At 44.1% G+C, this 26,528-nt stretch overlaps 1 protein-coding gene across 1 annotated transcript; it reads left to right on the top strand.

Annotated features, from left to right (window-relative positions):
- syt3 (synaptotagmin III) lies at positions 1–26,528 on the top strand (the record flags this gene model as incomplete). Its single annotated transcript, XM_080724406.1, has 10 exons — positions 1–148; positions 6,772–7,158; positions 7,935–8,037; positions 8,891–9,067; positions 14,707–14,833; positions 18,283–18,501; positions 19,755–19,875; positions 21,048–21,219; positions 25,868–25,997; positions 26,439–26,528. 10 exons carry the CDS (start codon positions 1–3, stop codon positions 26,526–26,528), a joined length of 1,674 nt encoding a protein of 557 aa, XP_080580532.1.

Here is a 26,528-nt window from a genome sequence, read left to right as displayed (position 1 = left end):
ATGTCGGGGGACTGGGATGAAGACCTGTGTAAAAAGGCGCTAGTGCTGGTGGAGGAGCTGTGTTTCTCCAAGGGAGGCTACAGCCAGAGCGAACGCTGCCAGGAGTTCAGCTACCTGCTGAGAGGACACAACAGACCGCTGGACCCAGGTAACACTCCATCAGAACGGGTGCACTATATGGTGTATCATTATTTTATGCTTTAACTATTGAAAAATAGTGCCGCGCTGCGAGCTTGTAGATCTGCTATTTTTGAAAAATCGTCCTGATTCTATAAGTGTCTTTTGAATCCTTCTAAGACTTTTTGAAAAACCTATGTTTCTATGTCAGCAATCTGGCTACAGCCATCGTCAAAGAAAAGGTCCTTTTCACTTAAATGGAGCTCAGTTAGTCTGTTCTTGAGAGACTACTATGTCAGTGGTTCTCAAACCTTTTCATGTGAAAAACCCCCAAAATGATATTTATTTGGCCACGGACCCCCATCTCAAAATATTTAGTTCCAGGGACCACCCAGAAGCAAAATTTGAGTTACAAACATTCGCTTTGAAAATTCATATATTTAAAGATTTGCACACTTTTTCACGACTTTTTCAAAAATAGCAGATCTACAAGCTCACAGCGCAGCACTCTGTGCCGCGCTGTGAGCTTGTAGATCTGCTATTTTTCACTGGTTAAAGCATTCAATAATTCTAGGCCTAAATGGGTTAAGTCAGTGGTCCTCAACCTTTTCAGGCCGCGACCCCCCGGAATATCATATTTTAACTAGGGACCACCCCCACCCTGACGAGCACTAAGAGTTGAGGAATTACAACACGGTTCTATTGTGAAAATAGCAGGTCTACAACGAGGCGTTGTGAGCATGTACTGTAGATCGTCTGTTCTCACAATTTCTGCCTCTTAATATTTGACAATTTGGCCAATGTTTAATTAGTTATTTTAGAGGTATTAAAAAGTCCTTAAATTGACACTTTAGAAATGTGCATATACAGTCTATACACTTAAACTTTATGTTGGTTTGTTTACTCGTGATTGAGAAAACAATGTTGCATATTAAGTTATGCAACATCGACCCACAGGTTGAGAACCACTGCCTTAAGTCACACGTTATGACGGCTCTTCCGTGCAGGGAAGAGCTACATTTGATCTCTTTAAAGACCTTAATGTTATCCGAAGGTGCCGTGCAAATAAGAGAGATCAGACGTATAAATCCAGCTGCAGTGAGTATATACACCATGAAATATTCATGAGCTGTATTGAATAGGCTAATATATGGCCCAGAAGACCATCAGCGGGGTTCACTCTGTGACATTTACCGTGATGCAAAATGTATTTATTTGTTTTTCTACACAAAAGCTACAGCGGCGCCATAGGGTATGGCGTATGTGTGTGTGCGCGCGCGCCCATGTGCTTGTGTGAATGCGTGCACACACGTGTGTGTTCACTACTCAATCATTTAGAAGTGCAACATACTGTGGCAGTGCCCAGACATATGTGTGGCTCAGTGTGCTCTGTACAGCAGATTAGCCTGGGATTGGCTGTGTGCTGCTGCTGCTGCACATTTGTATGGCTGTGTGCAAAAATGTCATGCCATGGTTTGAGGCATCGCCCGTCCCCTCCCCCCTCTCCCCCCTCTCCCCCCTCTCCCTCCCTCACCAGCTGAGGTGTTTGCTGTTTGCTGATGGCAGTTTACGATTGGTTCTCAAAGGGGTCCCCAGCTAAATGTTGTTAAAATACACTGAGTGCCCATGATGAAATCATATTTTATTGCCCAGTGCACAATTTTGTATTGATTTTACCTTATTTCGGAGGGTAGGAATAAAAGTAATCGGAGTAAATTTTTTGCGATAGTGAACCCTTTATATGGCTATTTGAAAATATCCGTTCTACATGCTCACAACGAGTCGTGATATGACATGTTGTGAGCTTCTAGATCGGCTATTTAAAAAATATATATATATTTCTTTTTATGTATTTGAAACATTTTAACACCACAAATCTTGCATGGGGGTCCCTGGCACAACACCTTTTTACATGGGGGTCCATGGCCAAACACAAAAGTTTGAGAACCACTGCTGATTGGTCCACACTGTCTGCCCAGAGCGTGTACGCAGGGGGGTTGTGTGTGATTCCCAGCGGGTGGTTGCTTCAGTCACTGACTGACAGGGAAGTCCCTCCCCTCAACCCCTGATGCGCATCAGCGGCCCCCTGCCTGCCCTTCCACCTGCTCTTTTTCGCTCTGTGGATTAGCCATGGATCTTTAGAGGGATCAGTATCGAGCGAGGTAAAGCACCTGGCCTAAAGAGAGACAAATGGAGGAGAACGGTTCGCCCGCCCGACAGTCCCCTCACACGTTTGATCCCTGCCTTGTGTTATCAGTGCCCCCTGATCTGCCAACCACACACACACCTACTACCTCGCCCTTCTCGCTTTGTTTTTCCCCCACACGATCAATATATTAACCTTTCCCATCCTAAACCACTCCCCTCTGAGGTTCTCTCCTTAAATCACTGTCGCCTCGCTTCTTTTCACCTCCGACTCTTGTTTCTCTTTCGATCAACTCTTTCCTTTGGTTTTGCTGCGCTCTATCACTGTCTCATTCTGTCTTCTCTGCTCCTTGGCTCCATGTTGTGGTGACTTGCTGACTTTATCAACCCCTTATCCCCCTCCTCTGTGGGCGCGCCAACGGAGTCGGGAATGGAGCCAGTCAGCCAATATGTCTGTTCCAACATGTGCACCAATCCGTTTCCCTCTCCTCCTCCCCTCTCCTTTCTCTGCCCAACCCCTGCAGCCTGTGACAAAGTTTGAACCCCAAATTGGTGTCACCTCCCCCTGAACATCACTATCTCTTCTCCTCCGATGTCCTTCTCTGCTTCACATTGCCCTGTTTTTAACAGTGCCTCCTCCTCTCCTGGTTTGGCGCTTCTCTCTCTTCTCTTTTATCTCCTTCCGTTTCACCCCCCCCCCGATCTCATCCCTCCTTTCCTGCTGTCTCCAACAGCGACAGATCAATGTCCATCCCCCATCCGCCACATTCCTTTTCTCTGCCTCTCTTTCATGCTCGCTCACTCTCTCTCTCTCTCTCTCTCTCTCTGTCTCTCTCTCTCTCTCTCTCTCTCTCTGATCATATCTTTTGAACAAGTGCTGATTAATGACATACACAGACTAATGAATAATTCACCAAAGAGAGAGTGAGAGAAGAGAAGTAAGACATGGCATCATGGAGGGGAGAGAGAGAGATAGAGAGAGAGAGAGAGAGAGAGAGAGAGAGAGAGAGAGAGTGGCACACGGAGCGGAGAAAGGGTGAGAGAAGGTTGGAGTGATGAACAAAGAATCTGTAGCCTTGGAGAAGAAAGGCACAGAAAAAGGAGAGCGAGGAATAAGGGGGTATAAGAGAGGATGAAGCAGAGAATGTGTACCAAATTCGAATCTAGAAAATCGCTGTTGTCGGGTGGAAACCTCGTATCTCCAAGTTTCAAATTTGTACGTTCTTTCGCAAAGTAATGCCCTGCTTCATCATACAAGGCCATCGCACAAAAGTAGTGAAAACAGCAGATCTACAAGCACACAACGCCTCGCGGTGCACACAACGCCTCGCGGTGCGAGGCGTGCGCGGTGTGCTTGTAGATCGGCTGTTTTCACTAGTTTAATTCATTTTTAAAATGATAAAGGCAAAACGAACGGATTTGGACATACAAGGTTTTCATCGGACAACGACGAAATGTATCCCGGGGCCAGAGGATTGGCTACTCTCTCTCTCTCTCTCTCTCTCTCTCGTCCTGTTTGCTCTCATTCTCGTCATCAGTGCGTTAAAGCCACTTTAACCTTGGTGTTCCTACTGTGGGCATGTTATTATAGGCAAACATTATATAATGTCTTAAAAAAGGCATTATTTTAAATAACAAAAAGATCCACTATTTTAATCACATGGCACCGTTATACGACAAAGTGTAAAAGAGAGCTTAAGTGGTTGAAGAAATAAAAAATGTAAGTGGCTTTGTTGTGATTTTTGCAGCGTCCGTGCCTTTTGTCATGGCCACAACCTCGCCTCAAATGGAACGATATTGATGAAAAAGATGGGCGTGTGCCAGCTGGAGAGAAACACGTTCTCATAAGACAGTAATTCTACTATGAGATGATGATGGCAAAGAGGAGTCATTGATTGGCAGCCCTCTGGTTTGGACGGTGCCCAAGATGACGCAGAGCAAGTTTTCCTGAGTGTGTGTGTGCGTGTGCACGCACGTGTATATGTGCGCGCGCGCGTGTGTGTGTGTGTGTGTGTGTGTGTGTGTGTGTGTGTGTGTGTGAGGACTGAGGAGGATTGAGCTAGGTCGGCTAAGCCTGTACGTTATCATTATCTCCTTGACATTATCTCCTACCAACATCCTTATAAATATTCATGACAAGGGGAAGGGCTATTAGTTTTCTTTACTCAAGTCATTCACCATACCGAAAAATTGTTAATTATAAAGATTTAAATAAATATGTATCAAGTGGGATTAATTATCAAGTGGGGGGGGATTCATTCTGAATATTCATTTATTGAGTTTACAAACGACAACAGATGCTGTCGTGTTTGCTTGTGCACTTTCAAACTATAAACAGAACTACAGAAGTTCCCAGGCCTTTAATTCGTGTCAGCTATCTTCCTCGCGCATTCTCTTTGATGGAACCCACTGCCGGAGCTGTCCAAATGTCTGGTGCTGAAACGGCGCTTTTCTCCTCTCTGCCTGGCCGTTTTTCATTGGGATGACTCATCCCCCCCCTCCCCACAGACACAATCCTTCAGCCGTCAGAGATTAAAAGCTCATAACCACAAGGATGCTTCATAATAACCCATGGAAATATCATTGTGGGTGTTTTTATTGTTTACTCCCCTTAGATATCCATTTCACCAGTGTTTGCCCCACTTCATGTGCCAGATTTGAATGTGGAATATGAGCTGTGTATGAATATACTCTGACTCCAAACCCCCCCTCAAACTACCACCTCCACCCGTCTTCCGCCCTTATCTAGAAGGACAACGTGACATTTGCAGATTTGTGGATTTTATGGGTACTTCTTACACAGTAACATCCTCAGTGTTAATGTATCCATTTGTAACTCTGAGCTAGTGCACAAATTGTACACTAACTTAAATTAAAAGCGCTGTATGGGATTTTTGTTCCTGTTACTGTTAAAACAACATGTTTTTGTTAACAGAGTGCTACTGTTTGTTCAGTAACAGGAGTCTCCCTATTGCTCCAGCTCTTTAATAAACATAAATACATCAGGTGGGTCCCAATTTAATCCAATCAGGAGAGACAAACCGTTTATCAGTTTACATTTCAGATTGTTCAATATTTTTCCAATTTTACCTGCTTATTTTTTGTTTCATCAAATCCAATTTCATGTGTTTATCCTGTATCTTGTACAAGTTCTCCCTCCTGATTAGATGACATTTGTATCCTGCCCTGAAAATGTATTTTCTCTTAACTAGAGAGCTGAAGGGATGGTCAGGGAGAGCCTTGTTACCGAACAAACACTCTACAATGATGTATTTGGGTATTTGTGTATCCCAGCGAGCACGGTCAGGACCTGGACTAACCAGTAAGACTCCCTAATCGGGAGATAAGCGACCGTTGGTCGCTTATCTCCATAAATAGAGCAAAAATGTGTTTTTCCAAAATCTTCCTGATCCATGTTGTTGACATGAGTGTAGACATACTGTGTAGTGATTTTCGTGATTTTAGGGCAAAATCTGAATGGGCCTCATGGTGGCGCTAGAGGGCCATGTGAGAAATGAGGGGTGGGGTCTCCTCGCCGCCAAGGCGGACGAATAGGTACCGGCCCCGGCTCTCCCGGTCGCTCCTAGCCCGAGTTACGGCATTTTATGTGAGCTGCAGTGGCAGGGGGTCCTCCACTGGGGGCGCCACCACTTTTGCATCCGTTCTGGAGCACCAGGAGTGGGTGGTCCCCGGGAATGCCCCGTGAGCAGCCCCGTTGGGGTGGTCATTTGGTCATTTTTGCACATTTGGTAATTTTTTACACCTGGGGGTCCCCCAGGGACCTGGGGGTCCGCGAAACTCCGGGGGTCCTTGGAGGTTGTAGTTTGGCAGGCAAGGAGTGTGTGTGCAAAATCTGGCATGGATCGGGGCAACGGTTGCAGAGATATGAGCAGGGCAAAAGTGTGACGTGTGACGTGTGACAGAGGGAGTGACGGAGGGAGTGACGGAGGGAGTGACGGAGGGACAGCCGGTGGAGGTTTGGATAGTGTGCAAGTAACTGCGACCTACGGTCGCAATCAGTGACGTCTCGATTGGGGCCAGATCAAGTCAAACCATAACTCAGATCTGGCCTAAAATATCACCTGATTTCAACCAACATAAATCCTGCCCACGAAAACGGACATCCTGGATTTATCAGAGAGGGTCCGATCGGGGCCAGATAAATATCATAACTAGTCAGATATGTCCCAGAATATAACCTTATGTTCTCATATTTCAGCTAACATTACAAACGATAACAATAATCCTGTAAAACAAAAAAGTCCACATGACGTCCTGGTAATGACGTCAAGATCATCCCCATATGGGCTGTGATCTGGCCGAGTTCTTAAACTCACCGGAGTCACCGGAGGATGTTATCATAACGTCATCATGATGTCATTTGGCTTGCAGGATGTAGTGTGCATCTATTTCCAAAAGCGCTTCATTCAGTTTGGCCACCAACCTTTCCTCCTCTTTTTGTCTCCTCACGTGTGCCATCTCTCTCCCTCTGTGCTTCCCGTCCAACAGAGATCTCCGTCAGTCTGCTCTCGGTGATCGTGACGTTCTGCGGGATCGTCCTCCTCTCGGTGTCTCTCTTCGTCTCCTGGAAGCTCTGCTGGTTGCCATGGCGCGACAAGGAAGGCGGTGGCCTGAGTCTGACGTCGGGTCTGCTGCCCGGAAGTGCCGGCGTCGGGGGCCTGGGCGGGGGCTCGCTCCTGCCCCCGCTGCTACAGAGGAAGGAGGGCCACTCCTCCTCATCGCTGTACCCCACGCTCGGCCAGCAGGGCCAGCACCACCCGCATTTCTCTGACCTGGTGGGGGTGGAGAGCGGGGGTGTGGGGGGCGTGGTCGGTGGGCCGCAGGAGACCCAGGAACATTCGTACCTGGACATGGATTCCTACCCCAACAATGCTGGTGAGATGACGGCAGCGCGTACAGTGTTACTCCCACAGAAACTAGACACTCTCCCTCACACTCAGTGTAACTGTAATGTTATATATCAGTCAATAACCCTTCATTTTTATCACATGAACCCTAGCGTCCCTATTCTGGGGCAAACATTTAGTCAAGATATCAGATCGATCTACTGCTCAAGCTATGCATTGCTTGTAGATCGGCTACTTTTGATAAAGGTATTAGTGTAGGTGTAAAAAAAGGAGGGGAATCAGGGTAGTACAGAGTAGACCCTTGGGGGAGCCGTTCAACTAAGTGCTGTCTGTACAGTAATATACTCACAAAAAAATATTTCATAGGTTTATCTACAAACAGAACAGTAAAATGATTTATCTGCGGAGCGCCAGTATGATGAATGTTAAGCGTTATCTTATCTTACCTAAAAGGTGCTTTCTTTGATTCGTACTCCATTCAAGCAATATTTTATTTCAGTGAGGAAATCGTATTGATTCGCCTGTACAAAATGTATGTTCATACTGTAACTGTATGGATTCAAACCCCACACTCACATTGTGTAGACGCTCCCATCTTTTTATGTTCCTTTCCGCTGCACTGTGAACAATCCGTAAAATCAATGCAATACAATCAATGAGATCTATGCTGCCTTCGTGGCTTTACAAAGGCAGCATCAGACTCAGATCTGCTAACGAGCGACACCTCCGTGACAATAACAAAGGATATGGAAGAGTTTCTCAGCAATTCCCTTTAATCCTTTCCCCATCTTGTTGTGGTGGCAGGTACTCTGAAGTTGAGTCAGACATCTCCAGATGTTCCCAATCCAGAGGGGGGAGCCCAGCCTCAGAAAGAACTGCCACTCTCTCAGCAGCAGTCCACTGCACGGTCAGTACTGTGTGTGTGTGTGTGTGTGTGTGTGTGTGTGTGTGTGTGTGTGTGTGCGTGCGTGCGTGCGTGCGTGCGTGCGTGCGTGCGTGCGTGCGTGCGTGCGTGTGTGCATGCGTGTGCCCGCGCGTGCGTGTGCGTGTGTGTGTGTACATATCTGTGAATGGATACACTCTTTGCAGCGTGTAGTGTGCGAGCATGTTTGCGCGTCTGTAAATACTGTATAAGGCAATGGACGACAGGTTTATTTGTATAGCACCTTCAAACAACAAGACAATTCAAAAGAGCTTTACTCAAAACGTGCGTTAAAAAAGACATTAACCACTTTCAACCTGGCGTCCCTATTTTGGGCAAGTTGAAATCATTCAATATGATAAAAAAGTATATGTAAGAAAAAGAAGTTCACAACATCTTCTATTTCTACTTCTACAATGAAGTCATAGAATAGAGGTATCCATGTATACTTCATTTATACTTATAAATACATTCACACCTGTATACTTTGTTGTACAATGAATTATAGAGGCCATGGTCAAGACAGAGCATTAAGACACAAAAGAAACACATTATAAAAGGATTATAAAAATACACACACACACACACACACACACACACACACACACACACACGCACACACACACACACACACACACACACACACACACACACACACACACACACACACACACACACACACACACACATGCACATAAAATAAACACATGGACATTTACAAAAGGACATTTAAATACAATAAAAAATAAAATGAAGTTAAAATAAAATAGAAAACATTCTTAATATACAGTGACAATGTTTTGGTTTTATTTTGACCTCTGTTTATGTGTTTAATTAGGCCCAAGCCCATGACTCATCAGCTCTCCAGCCCTGATTTCCACGGCGAGGAGAAGGAGCAGGTGACCAGCATTGGACAGATCAAGCCAGAGCTCTACAGGCCCAAGGGTGACCAGGGTGAAGGGAAACAGGGTGACAACTGTGGCAAGATAAGCTTCCTTCTGCGCTATGCCTTCAAGTAAGTCAGCGAGTTCACAGCAGGCAACCTACTTTCTGGCAGCTTCCAAATGGCACTCGTGTTAAATATAAATGGCATGCAGGATTCCATTCCCAGACCCCGCCCATACCATAATTGTCATAGACATAGGCATTTTAACCTCTTGACTTAAACCCTATTTGTTGCACGTCAAATAATGTACATCAAGATGCATTGTGAGCTTGTAAATCGTCTATATTTAAAAAGGAAACATAATAACTTGATGGTATTTCACACCAAAATAGGGAGGGACGCAGAGTTAAAAAAGCATATTGAAATTGTTTAAATGATAATTATGCCAATTACTTTATTTCTGCTCCTTTGTGTGTCAAGTTTGGGAACAATCCGAGTCATTTTGGGTGCCATGACGTTAGTAGTGACTGAAGGAAGAAAGGCATAGGAGAGGTGGAGGGTCAGTGTGTGTACAGCTAGCTAGCTTGCTCAGTCTGACCACAGGACGAGCATGGTCCCCTGTTTCTGCCTGCCATCACATGCAGAAACACTACAATGGGCCGGAAAGTGCTGATGGTCGAACAACAAGGGAGTGAGAGGCCGTTTCAGTCATGAATTATATATGGTGTGCTACTTCAAACAGCAGACCCTGTCAACACATAATAACACCACACTATGTTATGGCCTGAATTACAGACAGAATATTAGCTGGGGAGTCTGAAAGGAGAGGGAGGTTGATGATGAAAAGTGCTCATGTGCTCCTTTTTCCCATTTATAAAGGCACAAGATTATTAATGTGGTGTTGTGCATTGCTTATTGTTACTGGCGGGGAGTTAGTAAGAGAGAGAGCTGAAGAAGGCTAGGTTAAAGATACAGCTGCACTGCACAGTAAAATCCTGTGTGTTCTTTTAACCATGAAAAAAGGAAATGTGAAAAATAGACACTTACAGGTCCTTTTGGGTCCAACACTGAGGATTTTACTGTGTGCAAGACCTTGTGAACACGTGTGGAGGCACACGCGCCTGACTCGTGTTGCTTTGTGTTGTCACCTGCTGTTACCACTGTCGGAACTGGAATTGTGATGTTAATGTGTGAGACCCCCTCTATTTGGGGACTAACCGCCAGAGCAACAGTGTCAATCTTTCCCAGGTCCTCTGAGAAATGCAGTTCTATTGACACCCCTGTTAAAAGCTGACATATTTCAGCGCTGGGAATAGCAGCAAGCTTTTCAGGCATTGTCTGCAAGAAGTAGGGCTGTGAATTCTTCTCTGCTGGAAGGCAACAATAGGCGTGTTTGGTGCCGAATGCCTTGGGGGACTACATGTGTCTGAAATCTTGCTTTTCCTTTTCGTTCATGTCTTGCTTTAAAAACATGAGAGTGGGTGGATACAACATGTGATCAGGTTTAATTTTATTACACAAGCAGTCCTTGTCATTTTTAATGATGGTGTGAGTATTTTTTTGCATTGTATGCAGATGCGGATGCTGTCTTGCCATCGTAATATATATTACACCATGACATGGAACATAGATGATCGGTCAGGTTTTCTTATGAAACTGTTTATCTGGCTACAGAATCAGAAACAAGCAATTTCCTAATTCCTGTGATTGCTCTGTTTATCATTACTCCGATTTGGTATGATTGCAAAGATGTGCAGGTTTATCCAATTTCCTTAATTGAACGTGATTCAGAGGTAAACACGTGTCCTGATTGGGCACGCTCATGTTGTCAGCAAGATGCTTCTCATTCATGATTAGGGCAAACAGACCATCAGCATGGCTACCGGGAACATTGGCTTAAGCCTGTCGGTTCTCCCCCCTCCACCCCACATGCCCCACCCCACCCCGCCCCACCCTCCAAAGTTCCTACTGCTATCCTAAAGGACCTAATGAAGTGGTGACACGCTCGTTAACGCGGAGAGACACATTCTAACGAGGTCTGATTAAAGGCCTGCGAGCCATCTTCAGCTGTTAATTAAATACTTCATAAGCAGCCTGTGAGATAGGCCCATGACTGTGGGTGGTTCATTGGGATGTAAAGACATCTACATCTGTGTGCGAGCGTGTTTGCATGTGTGTATTCTTGGCGTATGTGTGGTAGAAGGTGACTATTCAGAGACTTGTGTAACCATATTTGTGAGCGTGTGGGGGGTGTGCATGTGTGTAATAAATACCTATGTGGGTATTATGAGTAATTATTGTGTGCTGTTTAAAAAAATCGAACCTCTGTTCGAAGTGGAGCTGTGTGTGTGTGTGTGTGTGTGTGTGTATTGCAGTTGATGCTCAGGGCAGGCTAGACTCAACAGCACCTCTCTGGTCACCCAGGGTTACTACATACAGGCTACATACAGACCCACAGACCCACCCACCCACATACCCACATACCCACATACCTACACACACGGGCACGTATAGGGAGCTTGTGTTCCACACAGCTCCAAAAACAGGGGTTTGTATGTGTGTGTGTGTGTATGTGTGTGTGTGTGTGTGTGTGTGTGTGTGTGTGTGTGTGTGTGTGTGTGTGTGTGTGTGTGTGTGTGTGTGTGTGTGCGTGTGTGTGTGTGTGTGTGTGTGTGTGTGTGTGTGTGTGTGTGTGTGTGAAAAATGGGTGAATAACAAAAGCATTAATAATGTCTTTGGCTCAGACTTTCTCCTCAGTGCCTGTTCATCTGGGGCTGGGCTTACTGTGTCCTTGCATATTACACCTCTGATAATGCAACTGTGATGGAGCTGGAGGGATGATGAGACATGAGCTATTCCGGAAATAATCTTTTGCAATACTATCTATAATACAAATCCAATGCAGAGGTGTGCGAGTGTGTGTGGGCTGACCCTGTCTGCAGAGTATTTTGGTCTGATATGGGTTTGTGTATGCATGAGTGTGTTTGTGTGCATGCGTGCGTGCGTGCGTGCGTGCGTGCGTGCGTGCGTGCGTGTGTGTGCGTGTGTGTGTGTGTGTGTGAGAGAGAGAGAGAGAGAGAGAGAGAGAGAGAGAGAGAGAGATGGAGAGAGAGGGAGAGAGAAAGAAAGAAAGAGGTTAGGGATTTGGGTGCGTAATGCGTATGGAGGTACTCACTCTGGTGATCCACTCGATGGGTTTCAGAGTTGTAGTTTATTGTTACTTACACACACCACCTCGGAAGACAACAAGTCAGTGTAGCAGTAGCACTATAGACAGCTCCTTATTTTACCCAGACAAAGGCACTATTTGTAGGCCTTTTCTTATCGGCTAGGCTACAATGTTGCCAGAATAGAACAAATTAATAAAACGTATAATGCAACAATCAATGAAGGAAAACACAAACAATGCTGACATTTCCAACTACATCACAAACACAACAACTATCAACAATGGTAAATCTACTAACTCAACTCTATATATTTTGTAACTGAGAAAGGTTGTTGTTCATACACAAAAGCTTGCAGATACAAAGATTATGACACACAAAATGGTGAGTTTCCAATCAGAATGTATTTCTCATGAGTCTATGGAGATAATTGCGATTAAAAGGTCACAGTACATAGTGGATGTAATGATTCTCCATTCATGTCAGTATCATGTCAGTATCATGATCAGTATCTACTGTAGTAGCTTTCAGCGCATCACATCTGATAGACATTTATTATGTTATCATCATTTTATATCGGCTTATTGCAAACCAAATTGGTATATTTGTCATTGTAATCAAATTGCCTTCACCCACATTTCATGTTTCTGTATGTCTTATGATATCAACACATTAGGTGCCTGACTGTGACCTCACTACTCTTGTCTTCTTTTTTTATGTCTCATTTATTATCGGGTAATGACACTCTGTGCTGTCCTTGGTGTATTGGGAGAACTCAATGAGTTGCGGAATATCTTAGTTACACGTGCAGGGCCGGCTTAATGCAAGGGCTTTAAGTGCTGCAGCACAGGGCACCAAGCTTGGGGGGCATCAACCGGCGGAGAGAAAGAAGACTCAACTATAGCCACAAAAGCGCTGAAATTTAGAAGTAAAGGCTGCTGAAGGAGCGCTAAAACAGTGAAACGTTTCGTAGCACCGGGCACCACAACGGGTTTAATCCGGCACTGTACACATGAAGCTTTGATGATGTGATGTCTTACACATACCGGTATCTGCTGCTGACGTAGGCTTCCGGCAGCGTCTTAGAGCCAATCGAGGTCTCCGTTATTTCCCACCCACCCCCAGTTGGTCTTGACATTTGTAAACCCTTTACTGGTTGTATTTCAGACCTATTGGTGAGACTTGGTAGCTGGTAAACCATCCCGATCTTCTGCAGACCGGTCTAGCCCCAAGCCATGGGTGGTCGTTTTCCAGAAACCAAAAAGTGGAAGAGCCAATCAGCGTCTGCGCTCGCCGCTCAGGGCTCTGTGATTGACAGATGCTGATTGCCGCTTCCACATTTTGTTTTCCTGCAAAACGCCCACCCAGTTCTTGGAGCCAGACCGGTCTGTAGAAGACACATGATAATGTGGAATTGTTGGTTTACCAGGCTAGAGGGGGAAAACAAGATTTTGGATTGCAGGATTGCTGTTTCAGTTTTCAGAACCTTTACTTCCTTAGTACACAATGCAAATGTGAGTTGTTGTGCATATGGATCTAAGGGAGACATGCAGAAATGTGCACCTTGTGCACAATTAGGCCATGTATGCAGAGCGTGCAATGAGGGACCACTTGCATCACCACTGGCGATGCCAGTGACATCACCTCTGGCATCAACAGCAATGCTGGTTCCTCATTGGCTGTTAATGATGACGACGTTGTCAGGAATGCTGGTCCCTGATTGGGCTACAGGCTTAAACACCCACAGCTACCTACATACCTACGTACCTTCCTACCTACATACAGTACCTACCTACCTACATACGCAGTCGAACACAGTACTTGCATGCTCTGCTGGTGCAAGTAACTAGAAAAGTTTAATTCTGGGAAATTGCAAGTGTGGTTGCCTTTATATTGTGGTGTCACGTGAAGCTTGACCAATCCTCGAATGCATTATATTGTCCAATCAGAAAAGGGACAGAAAATTGACTTTTTTGGGGTTACGGAAACGATTACAGAAAGTGTTTTACATATTGAAGTCATCAATATGACGTCACATCAGAGTACTAACATCGTAGACTGGCCTCTTAAGTTCTATGATAAAGGGTACTTACTGCATTAATAGGTAATACAGTATGAAAACAATGGGTTTTAACAACCAGAATTGAATAACCGGAGGGCCATGGCCGGGTTCCCAACGGACATCGTTCCCAACAGGCATAACCTAAGTCTGTAAGGTGTGTCAATGTGTACAGTTTGTAAAATGTAAATGTATATGTATAAAACAATCTATTTATCAGTATACAGTATACAGACTAATTACAATTGCATCTTCCCTAGTTTACTGAGGTAGGATATCTATCTTGCAGCCGGAGATCCTCTTGTCCAGCATCATAGAAGCACACTTGGGCATTTGGCCCAGCCCCAGTCCTACCGGCAAGCCCCCCCCCCCCCCCCATACCCACAAACCCCGACTACACACACCCCCACCCTAAGTACATGGAGGAAGTTGGTCTACTGTAAGACCCCTGCCAACCAAAACCCACAAACACACAACACGGCACTCCACTTCTAGATGTTTGATGGCTTACTTTGTGTGTTCGTGTGTGTGTGTATCTACAGCACAGAGCAGTTGGTGGTGAAGATCCTGAAAGCTCTAGACCTGCCAGCTAAGGATGCCAACGGCTTCTCTGACCCCTACGTTAAGATCTATCTACTGCCAGACAGGAAGAAGAAATACCAGACAAAGGTACCTCCTACACTCAACCATACCACTCGTCTAGCCCACGTAGACTATTATTGTAGTATTGCCTGTGGCAAACGTCAGTAAGGGTTTGAACATTTTCAATGATCTCTAGTTATCCTGTCGATTGAAGGCAGAACGTAGAGTCATAATTGGTTTCAGACTGCTGAAAGGAAACCCCACTTAATTTAAGAGTTCACACATTCTGTGGTTCTCTGGTTGGTACTGGCTTTGGGAGAGTTATTCAGGATTGCAGATATTACCCTTGCTCTACTCCTATTTCTCTTTGAGGCAAGATGATAGTTGCCAATTGATTAAAGAATCATCCGTGTGTGCAAAGTGAACATTCAACGGGTTATATTAAAAGTGGAGTTATGCTAAATTGAAATGCCTTCCCCGTCTCAGCCTGAAGGAGAGCGTTTCCTGCACCCCTTGTGTGTGACTGTCTACTGTATGTCTTTGTCATAAAACCTCTTCTTGCCACTGAGAAATGTTAGCATCTTATAAATTTCCGTATTAATTTCCGTAATACTGCTTTCCTTTTGTTTCAAAGGCAGATGAGTGCTGAATTCCAATCACATATTCAACGGTTAGCTTTTAGAAATCAGTTTCTATTACCAGAGACACATTTTCGATTTGGCCACTTTTGCTGACTACGGTATATTGATATTTTCTTTTAAAGAAGAAAGAAAAATCATAGTTGATGTTTCTGTCACCTCCAGGCTCTCTGTTTTGATATGACAAGTAAGACGATGGGATGTCACTTGTCACTTGATGTCAGAGCTTGGAGTTTCTTAAGCCCAGTACAGACCAAAGATTCACAACGCAACAACTTGTAATCACTAAAAGTGAATCCTAAAACTGGGGTTTGCAATGGGACAGTCCACAACCAGGCACCAAGGTGCGACCGCTCGCCATTTCCGCAAAGCAATAATCAGCCTGTGATAAACAACAGACAGGGTTGCCCTAGTGACAGACACACATTAAGGCGAGGAGCAGAGATAGGTTACCCTTTCAAGCACTTAGACGTGTTATTTCATATTGTTATCTTGTATACAATTGTGAAATTGCTCTCCTTTCGCCCATTCACTCCCTCAGTTTTTCTCACTCTGTGCGAGTGTTTCCAGAGAGAGCTGTACATGCTGAAATTGGTTGAACATTTAGTAGCTTCTGAAAGGTTTAGCTTGTGATTGAACAAGTAGAATCACTTGCGAAGTTGCGACACAATAAGCCGGAATGCGCTGACCTGCAATGGGGTAATTCAGAGCGCCGCAACTGTCCCCGCGTCGTTCTGTAACGTTTCGTCGCGGTGCGAAGCTTTGGAGTGGACTGGGCTTTAGGTTTAACCGTTTAAGCCACATAGCTCCTGCATCAGGCATGCAGGTTTAATGCGAACCAGAGTCAAATTGGACAGATAGCAGGCCGGGCATCAGCCATCACTAGGATAGAGCCCTTTCACTCTGCTAAATGGTGTATTTGAAGTGGAACATGTGTCATATCTAATTTGTAACTGGCATCACCATATGCTAGCCTTGACGGTAAATGCTTTGACACACAAAGCAAAATCCTATTACTATATTTTCCCAATTTCAGAGATAAATTAGCACTCAAGCTTAGTTTTTAACTGTGTTAACTTAAGCTGCATTCATATTACTGGTGACAAAGCAACAGGCTAAAAGTCATTTTTAATAGTAACCAACGACATGAAGCTACATCGCTGCGTCACAGTTGAACTGTTCTCAAAGTTTTTCAGTGCTGCAATGACACAGTGAATCGGTTTGTTTTTGTTTCACCATTTACCCCCCCTTCTCTCTCCCCACAATTCCTGCTCCGTTCTAATAGAATAAAAAACAATTCTTGCTGTTAGCCAATTCCCTGTGCTATTTAACACTAACAAAAACCATGTCAAAGAGCATTTGAGGAACTGTTCAATGGCGACTTGTCGAAAATGTAGCTGGCCTTGGCTGTTTTGTCACCCTTAGTCTGAAGCATTAAAAAGAACTCAATTATGTTTAGACTAAAATGCTGACCTGACTAAATCATACTGTAGTGACTGTCTTGGGGCATGAGTGGGGGTTTAGGGGAGACAGCTAGGGACAGGTGTGTGTGTTGTGTTGTTGTCTCGCTGCATGCCCAAAGTGAGAAGTGGCAATACTTTCATTCTTGCAGTTCCTATTAGCACCAAATTATGCACAAACACTGTTCACGGGTCTGTCATGACAAGAATCCCATCATGGGCCACATCAGAGTCCACCATGGGCCACAGGCAAACCGTTGCTCATCACCAAATATGGCACAAATGCTGTTCATGGAGCTTGAAAATAGTCTAAAAAATCACACCCGTGTGAAGTGGAGCTGTGTGTGTGTGTGTGTGTGTGTGTGTGTGTGTGTGTGTGTGTGTGTGTGTGTGTGTGTGTGTGTGTGTGTGTGTGTGTGTGTGTGTGTAGATCATGTGTACCGATTTTTGTGACATTTGAAGAAAATATGTAGGAAAAGGAGCAAAAAGTGTGTTTTGGAGAAAATTCAAGATGGCGGAAAATCTATCCTGGCACAAATGGGCGTGGCCTATATGGGGAGATGCGTCTTGACCCAAGGAATCCAGGGAAAAAAGAATTTTAATTTTCCGATCTACGGTTCAAGAGTTACGGGGCAAAACGTAAAGTGGGCCGTTATAGCGCCACCATGAGGCCGAGTGATGTAATTATTTTTCGATTCATTCTTAAAATCATATGAATCTCCTCTCCGAGGTTTGAAACTGTAGCTCCTATGGTTTACGAGAGAAAAATACTTGAAAGTGATTTCTTGCATTGTCCCATTATAAGTCAATGGGGACAATTAAGCGTCGTTTTTTGCCGATTACGTCGGCATGGTAAGGCGGATCGGAACGAAAGGTAATAGAACACCATTCCCGGCCGAGCCGCACATTTTGATGTATATATTGCGCGAGTGGCGTAAATGGTGCGGCACTAGTTACGCGCCGAAGTCAGGCTACATACACACAGACACACAGACAGACACACACACAGACAGACCCACACAGCCACGTATAGGGAGCTGCACACAGCTCCAAAAAACATGGGGCATCACAGCAGTGATAAAGCAGTTCTAACATTTCAAATGGCACATACCTCAGTGACCATTGCTCTAATCAGCGCAAAATAGGACTGGATTTGAAGGCTGCTATTAGCGGCCTGAAAATCTAGTGATTTAAAATGACCTGACACATCATTCTGGATGACTCTTTGGGTAGTGGACTGGTCTATGTACCTGTCAAGGGGAAATGAGATGCACTAGATTGCCAAATGAGATGCACTGTGATGGTTTCTTAAGTAGGTGTTATGGAACCCAAATTCAATCTTCTCAGAATCCATGGTGAAATCTCTTGATTGTCAAAGAATGCTCTTCATCTACAATAACCTGTGTGTGTGTGTGTGTGTGTGCGTGTGTGTGTTCAGGTCCACAGAAAGACCTTGAATCCAGTGTTCAATGAGACCTTCCAGTTCGGCGTGCCCTTGGCTGAACTACATTCCAGGAAGTTGCACTTCTCTGTCTATGACTTCGACCGCTTCTCCAGACATGACCTGATTGGTCAGGTGGTGGTGGACAACCTGTTAGACTTCAGCGAGGGCACAGGGGACAAGCCCGTCTGGAGGGACATCGTTGAAGGCACTGCAGTAAGGACACCCCTCTGTTACCACAAGGCCAGCTACACAGCCAAATGAATGTTATAAAGGGATCGTTCAGATTTGTTATATTCTGGTTTGATGTCAAATAGTATCAATTGGCTACCAGTGCTTGGCTAGTCAGTGGATACTGACTAGCTGACCCCATTCATGTCCACTAAACCAGGGAGACCTTTGTTAATCATGTGGGGTAAATTCAGTTTACAGTAAACTTCACCCAGCTGATTACTGCTCAGATGGTCATGATGAGCACTTGGAGGGAGCTGTTAGGGGTTCAGTGTCTTGCTCAGGAACAATTCAACATGTAGACATGGGCACTGGTGACCTTATGATTACCAGATGGCCTAGTCTCTACTCTCTACCAACTCAGCTACGGCTGCCCCGCTCTAGCTTTCCAACAATTCTAACAAGCTTCTAGTAGACATATTACCATAGTGTTGTTTTTTAAAGCGATTTAAAACTTTGAGAAGAAGCTTGGTATGTGTGTTATCAAACTAAAACGCAACTATGCCTTTAATGCCATCACTGTGTCCAAATTACACCACAACCTGGCGATTTTGGTAAAAATGTCTTGCACCTCTGCAAAAGACACTGTAAAGCGCGCAAGAGCAACAATACTATTCCACATACTGTACATCTGAAGTTGTACTAGTAGTACACTTGGCATGCATCAAATTTCAAAATTTCATTCACACTCTGCATCTCTCAGTGGTTCACACATTTGGAATCAATGATCTGTTAGGGCCCTGTGCGACTTATGAACCTACAGTGTCACTAGTTTAGAGTGTCACGACTCGAGATCACAGACAGAGACATATCAGTGAACCCTGACATAAAAAGGAAGAGCAAGCGATATAAATAGCCAGAGGAAATGTCACCTCCACTTAACACTTTCTTCCTCTTGGGGACATTGACAGATTGACATATGATTCATTTACAACGATGGCACTTCCCCTCTGCCTAAACACTCTGCCTGTTTAGATTAGGATGCCTGTCGTCACCCTGCATCAGTTGCTGATGAAGTCCTTCTCTTTTGGTGACAGAGTGAAGTAAATCATAGGAAACCATAAAATGACAGTGTTTTAATGGGTGCCATCATCAGTCTATCCAGACAGCCGCAGGATCAACTGTAAAGACAGAGATGTCTTTACAGTTGATCCTGCAGCTGTCTCTCTACTGTAGCTTGACTCGTAATGTGTGCGTGTGTGTGTGTGTGTGTGCACTTGCGCATGTGTGTGTTGCAGGAAAAAGCTGACCTTGGGGAGCTCAACTTCTCGCTGTGCTACCTGCCCACCGCAGGCAGGCTAACTGCTACAGTCATTAAGGCCACCAACCTCAAAGCCATGGACCTAACAGGCTTCTCAGGTACAGGATTAACATGTCTCTCATGCTGTCTGCTCAGTGGCTGTGTGTGGCGTTGTTCCAAAACCCATGCACTGCATATAAACTTCATTGCCAGTTTAGCAGCCCTTCCCTGCAAGCCAAATGACGTCATGATGGCGTTATGATAACGTCCTCCAGTGACTCCAGTGACGTTCAGAACTAGGCCAAATCACAGCCCATATGGGGATGATCTTGACGTCATTACCAGGACGTCATATGGACTTGATTATTGTTATTGTTTGTCATTTTAATTGAAATATGAGCATGCAAGGTTATATTCTGGGACATATCTGACTAGCAATCGGACCCTCTCTGATTAAACCAGGGCGTCCATTTTCGTGGGGAGGATTTATGTTGGTTGAAATCAGGTGATATTCTAGGCCAGATCTGACTAGTCATGGTTTGACTTGATCTGGTCCCAATCGAGACGTCACTGATTGGTCCAGGTCCTGACCGTGCTTGCTGGGTTAATAAAATTAGCCTACCTGCATGTTACTAAAATGTGTTATAAGTGAAATTCAACTCAACAAACATGTACATGTAGGCATGTAAGTGCACAATTACTGCAGGCCAACTACAATCACATTATACTTGTGTGGCTGGAGAGTGATTACTGCTGATAATAATATAATAATTAAATTAGTGCAACTTAATTAGCGCGGGCCGAACTAAGGTATTTGCGTGATCAATCAATCTGCTTTGAAGACGTTGCAGCATGTACCTCTTCCGCTGATTAAACAAGATCTTTAAATGATAACGATGCACGTCACAATGACAGCCTTAATGATCACAGGGTGATTTTATTGCCCAAAAGATGCTTTAAAAAACATGCTGTAAAAATCTAATCCTGGGTGTCAGTGTTTCCCCTCACTGCGTCCACAAAGCTGTTGGTGTAGAATGTACAAGTGGAGTGAATCAGCCCGTGTTGGTTCTCTCCTTTATGTTCTTAATCCAGCTTTGCCAAGGTGACTTGATTTTCATGCCTTTTATGTGCCACAGAGACAGGTGCCTGTGAGCGTAATGCTTAATAGCGTTTCTAGGAGTGCACCCCTTATCTCTTTCTGCCCAATCCCTCTCACTCTCTCTTTCTCTCCGCATCCAACTCTATTCCTCTCCTCCTCTCCCTCCCTCCCTTTCCTCTGTATTTCCCTCAGACCCGTATGTAAAGGCCTCTCTGATATGTGACGGGCGCAGGCTAAAGAAGAGGAAGACGTCCATTAAGAAGAACACGCTGAATCCTACCTACAACGAAGCGCTGGTGTTTGACATTCCTAATGAGAACATTGAGAGTGTGTCCATCATCATTGCAGTAATGGACTATGACTGGTGAGAGCCCTTAACATTTTGTTGTTGTTGTTTAAGGCAATTCTATATTTTGTTGTTATAATGACTACTGAAATTATCTTTGAACATGAATTCATAACATAAAGTGTTATAGGCTATATACTGTTAAGAGAACTCGATTATGTCAACACTTGTATTAGCCCATTTAGACCTGTTTAACTTGTATAGGTTTTTCAGAAAACTATTTTGAAGGCGTTTTTAGAATCCCCGCACGTCTAAATTGGTAATTAATTGAGTACATTCAATGGAGGTACCGGTATAATGGAGTCGATTCTAAGAAACAAAGATAATTTAAACTAAAACAAGGCTATAGGTGAAACCTACAGTATATGGCTGGAAATTGTGGCCAATTTGTTGTTGGATAGCCAGTGGTAGTGTCTATAATGTGAATACCTAAATGTTCAAATGTGCTCCCAGTAATTGTTAAAGTGTACTGAAGTACATGATGACATGACACAAGTTACATTTGATTAAATTTCAAATCATGTGGATCTCGGGATCTAGCCTGGCTTAGCCACACTGATAATGTGGATTCACTCACACGTTCCCCACAGTGGGAACATGTGAGTGAATCCACATTATCAGTCTGGCTAAGCCAGGCTACTCGGGATCCACATGGGAATAGCTTGTCTACAATGTGCATACACAGACATACAGACAACAGACCCTCTTTTGAATAGCTAGACACCAGCCATAAAAACTACACACTAGAAATGCAAGGAGAACTAACCCCTATTTATTTTGGCAGTTGGAACAGTTGATAAACAACCATAAGATTTGGGAGGAAATATATGAGCTACTTTGCCAGATTAGACATAATTCATAATCACAAATAACGTTGACCTGCAGAGAACCACGATTCATGAATTACACCAATGTATTGTAGAATTATTACGGGGATGTCTGGTAATGTAATCTACAGTGTAGATGAAGCAGGGACCCCTACAACCTTTTCAATTTCCATATACCAGGTATATTATATACCGGTACCATATAAACCTTTCCAAATTCCATATACCATATATCTACACTGTAGATTACATTACCAGACATCCCCCGTAATAATAATCCTGCCTGGATAGGACTTTACGATACAATGACATTATAGTGAAACCATGATACATCCATATACCTATAAAATAACAAATCAGGCTTTGGGATGTACATATTCTGACAAAGGAGAAATTTAATGTAAACAGAGACAGGTGTCCATGACTCTCGTCACTTCGTAAATATGTCATTGTTTTTAAGCAACATGGTCTGGCATATAATATTGATCTACCGGTAAGTAGGGATGTTCCAATCAAATCACCCAAAACATGTTATTTTCAATTCTAACATGGCATAGCACAATAGCAGGCGTCTCTACGTGTACTCTAGTGATTTCAAGACAGTGTGGTTTACAATGAAACCCAGCAGATCTTGTCCGTCAGTAAGTGTGTCAGTGAGTACTTTTGATAACACCTCAGTGTCTATAGCTGACTTGTTGTGACATCACATTTTTGACTCAGTGACCAAGACAGCCTGTTCTGGCAATCATATATGGAGATCCCTGATGTCATCAATATTAAACACATATTTGGCAATGCCCATATATGGACACTCCACATGGCCAAGGATATCCATACATGGAGACGACTGGATCATTACCTGTTAAGCCAACCACACTAATAGAATCCCTTTTATGCCCATCAATATTAATCCCATATCTGAGAATGCCCATACAATAGAATCCCTTTATGCCCATCGATATTAAGCCCATATCTGGGAAAGCCCATATATGGACATATTGTGTCAGTCTAACCAGTGTGGTTGACACGACACAAGTCACACTTGCAAATGAATTCCGTTCTTGTCCATTTTATGCCTATATATGGAGATCCCTGTCCCGATGTCATCATCATTAAGTGCATATCTGGGAATACCCATATTTGGCAAATGCCTATATGGACACTCCAGAATTTATTTGCAAATCAAGACTGCTGACTATCATCACCTGGATCTCCATATATGAAGACAACTGGATCATCACCTAGACCGTTCAAGTAGTTAAATATCTGAAAACATTAACATGAATCCAAAATACTGTACACTGTTGATCGTGCTGTCAAACAATGAAACTATATATATGAACAGATTGTGGGGGTCCCTGCTTCATCTCTCTCTCAACTAAGGGGTCCTTGACCTGAAAACTTTGAAGACCCCTGGGTTAGACGAATGCAGACCCACCAACTGAACGTCAACCGTCTCTCTCTCTCAACCAGAGTTCCCCAATGACAGTCGGTTAAATGAACATGAAATATTTGATGTCCAACATTAGTATTAACTTAACAACTAATGTATTTAGCTGTTCCTTGTCAACTTGTTTTATCTTTATGTTCTGTTGTGACCAGTACTGAACAAGATCTACGTAAGTGTAGCTAACGTAAAAACAAAGCTGTACATCAGAGAGACAACCAACTAACCGTTTACAAACCAGAGCCCATCCTTGTACTCCGCTCACTACATCCCAGAGCCTGGAGTGATGATTGATATGCAATTAGCTAGTTAGTTATTTGGCCAAATGAGGATTGATTACATCCCAAAGCCAAGAGGGATGCTGTAACTTCATTTAAAGATTCAAAGGTGTTTATTTGTTACTGATGACACTTACAGATACAAGCAGCAAGATGTTGGTGAGACATCAGCAAGATGTTGGTGAGACATGCTTTACAGGCACAGACTAAAATGTATCAGCAAAATATGATACTGGATGGATATAATACAATTTAAGAGAGTGCTAGAGATCTTTAGCAGCAATGGAGAGTGTACAGTATATTAAGCGAGAATAAATTAGCAACTGGTATACGGAATATAGAATATATAGTAAATAGTATACATAATGCACATACTATTGTGTAAAGTACAATATGTGCAGGGGGTTTGTCCCAAAAATAAAATAAAGACGGTGTGCTCTGGTTTGAGCAAAAGGGGACTTTACCGATTGAAGCTGTTTGACTGACTGAATTGGCAGTTTTGTTTTGTCAATGTTCGGGGCTCTGATAGCCTCCGAAAATACTCTTCCTCAGTCCCATCGTGCTGCCCTCACAGGTGCTCGGCTTGCCGCATCAGCACAAACAGTCCATTGTAGGGGTGATATTTGTCCTTCATAATCCTTTTCGCTCTGCAAACACCTACTGCACAATTGTATGAGACTGCAGATATGGGAGGGAAGTCCCTGTGGTGCGTTCAGCCGACCTCACCACCTTCCACAGGGTTTGCAGGTCCTGGGATGAGTTATTCCCGTACCAGACGGCGATGGCCTATGTCAGCGTGCTCTGAGTGGTACTGTAGCTGCGAAGTAGGATTTCAGAATCTTCTCTGAAACCTAGAATCTTCTCAGCTGTCTGAGTTGATACAGGCGTTGCCTAATAGTCCTATTTTCCAGAGTCTCTGAGTAAATTTTCATCACACGATGACTGGCGTGACTCAGTCAGTCAGTCAATCAAAGCCATGTCCATTTCTGGGGCTGGCCACGAATTCCAGATGCAAACTGGCTTCTTTTTCAGCGTGTTTGTACATGGTGTGCTGCTGCTGTTTGCTGTCACTTTAGGGGCGGCTCTGTTTGATCATGGTACTGCTACGCTGAACACGATGAGCCTGCCACCCCCCTCCTTTATGAGTCAGACTCCTGCTGGACGTCTTCTGTTTTACATAGAGGACAGGCATCTCATGAATAAGCATTAAGCATATGCTAATGCCTAAAGGAAATAGTGTCTGATGGTGAGACACCCTGCCAGCGTTTCATGTTGCGTTCGTCATTCGCCACATCACAATTTGGGTTAATTTTTACACCCTCTGGGTTAAATTACAATTGAAGATTTTTCCCGTGCAATAGCTAGAGGACGATAGCATATCGTTGTTGTCCGATGAAAACCTTGTATGTCCAAAACCGTTCGTTTTGCATTTATCATTTTAAATATGATTTAAACTAGTGAAAACAGCCGATCTACAAGCACACAACGCCTCGCACCGCGAGGCGTTGTGTGCTTGTAGATCTGCTGTTTTCACTACTTTTGTGCAACGGCCTTGTCTGATGAAGCGGGGCTTTTTGCGAAAGAACGTACACACTTGAAACTTGGAGATACAAGGTTTCCACCCGACAACGACGATATGGAGTTTGTCATCTGCATACACAGTGAAATCCCTGTGTTAATGCTTCTATTTGCAACTCCGAGAGAGTTCAAATGTGGCTACGGTTGTACACTTTCAGAGTGTAATGTTGGTAGCTTTTGGAGCGGGGTTCCCGCTCCCCACTGGTGTGCCGCTCCTTTGTAACAGCCTGTGTTTATTTGTGAGCTGCTATTCAATATCCTACCTCTGCTGCTGCATTCAAGGTTGATAAATGGGGCCCACTCTGCCTGTTCCTCAGCAGCTCTGTCTCTCTCTGTTCCATTATACCTTCACTCAATCCTTCCTTCTCTCTCTCTCCCTCCCCCTCTCTCCTCCCTCCATGGCTATACCCTCCCTCTCTTGTCTATCTCCATCTGTCTTGCTTGTCTCTCCATCTTCCTCTGCTGTTCTCTCTTCTTGCTCGTTTTGCTTCCCTTTTCTTGTTCTTTCTGTGTTCTATCTCTCTTCTGTATGTCAGTATTGGTCATAACGAGGTCATAGGGATGTGTCGCGTGGGCAGTGATGCCGACGGTCCCGGGAGAGATCACTGGACAGCCATGATGGCCAATCCACGCAAACCCATAGAGCAATGGTATCAGCTTGTGGAGGTAATGTGCTTAATAATCATGTGCATACGTAACATATTGTGCCTGTTCTGTACTGTTCTTTTGAACCCTAGTGTACCTATTCTGGGAATATCACAACAGGTGAACATTCTAAAAATAGCCGATCTACAAGCTTTTGTTTTCTCCGAAGGGATTTGGTGTAGAGCTAAAAAATGAGGGGACCCAGCATAGAGCCCCGAGGGGTCAACTGAAGGTTGTTACGCCACTTAGATTCACATTACTTTTAGTGACATCAGCGTGTGACTTCACAGTAAAATACTGTTAATGTATCCATTTGCAAGTCAGAGGTTGTACTAACGTAACCAAATCGACCTTCCATTTGGTTAGGCCTGTACACTCTCAGAGTCAAGTGTGTGCATGTATACTTTGTCTCTAACATTGTCTTTGTCAATTAATGCAACCATAATGTGTTTTGCTATCCAGGAGAAAGCGATGACTACTACATACTCAAAGAGTGCCACAGAATCCTCCTCCAAGCCTCACATTGTGGTGGACAGCCCTCATTCTGAGTAA

This window comes from Nannobrachium achirus (genome assembly GCF_963921795.1).
Source record: "Nannobrachium achirus genome assembly, chromosome: 4".
Taxonomy (NCBI): Eukaryota; Metazoa; Chordata; class Actinopteri; order Myctophiformes; family Myctophidae; genus Nannobrachium; species Nannobrachium achirus.
This window is presented reverse-complemented; position numbering and strand designations above follow the sequence as displayed.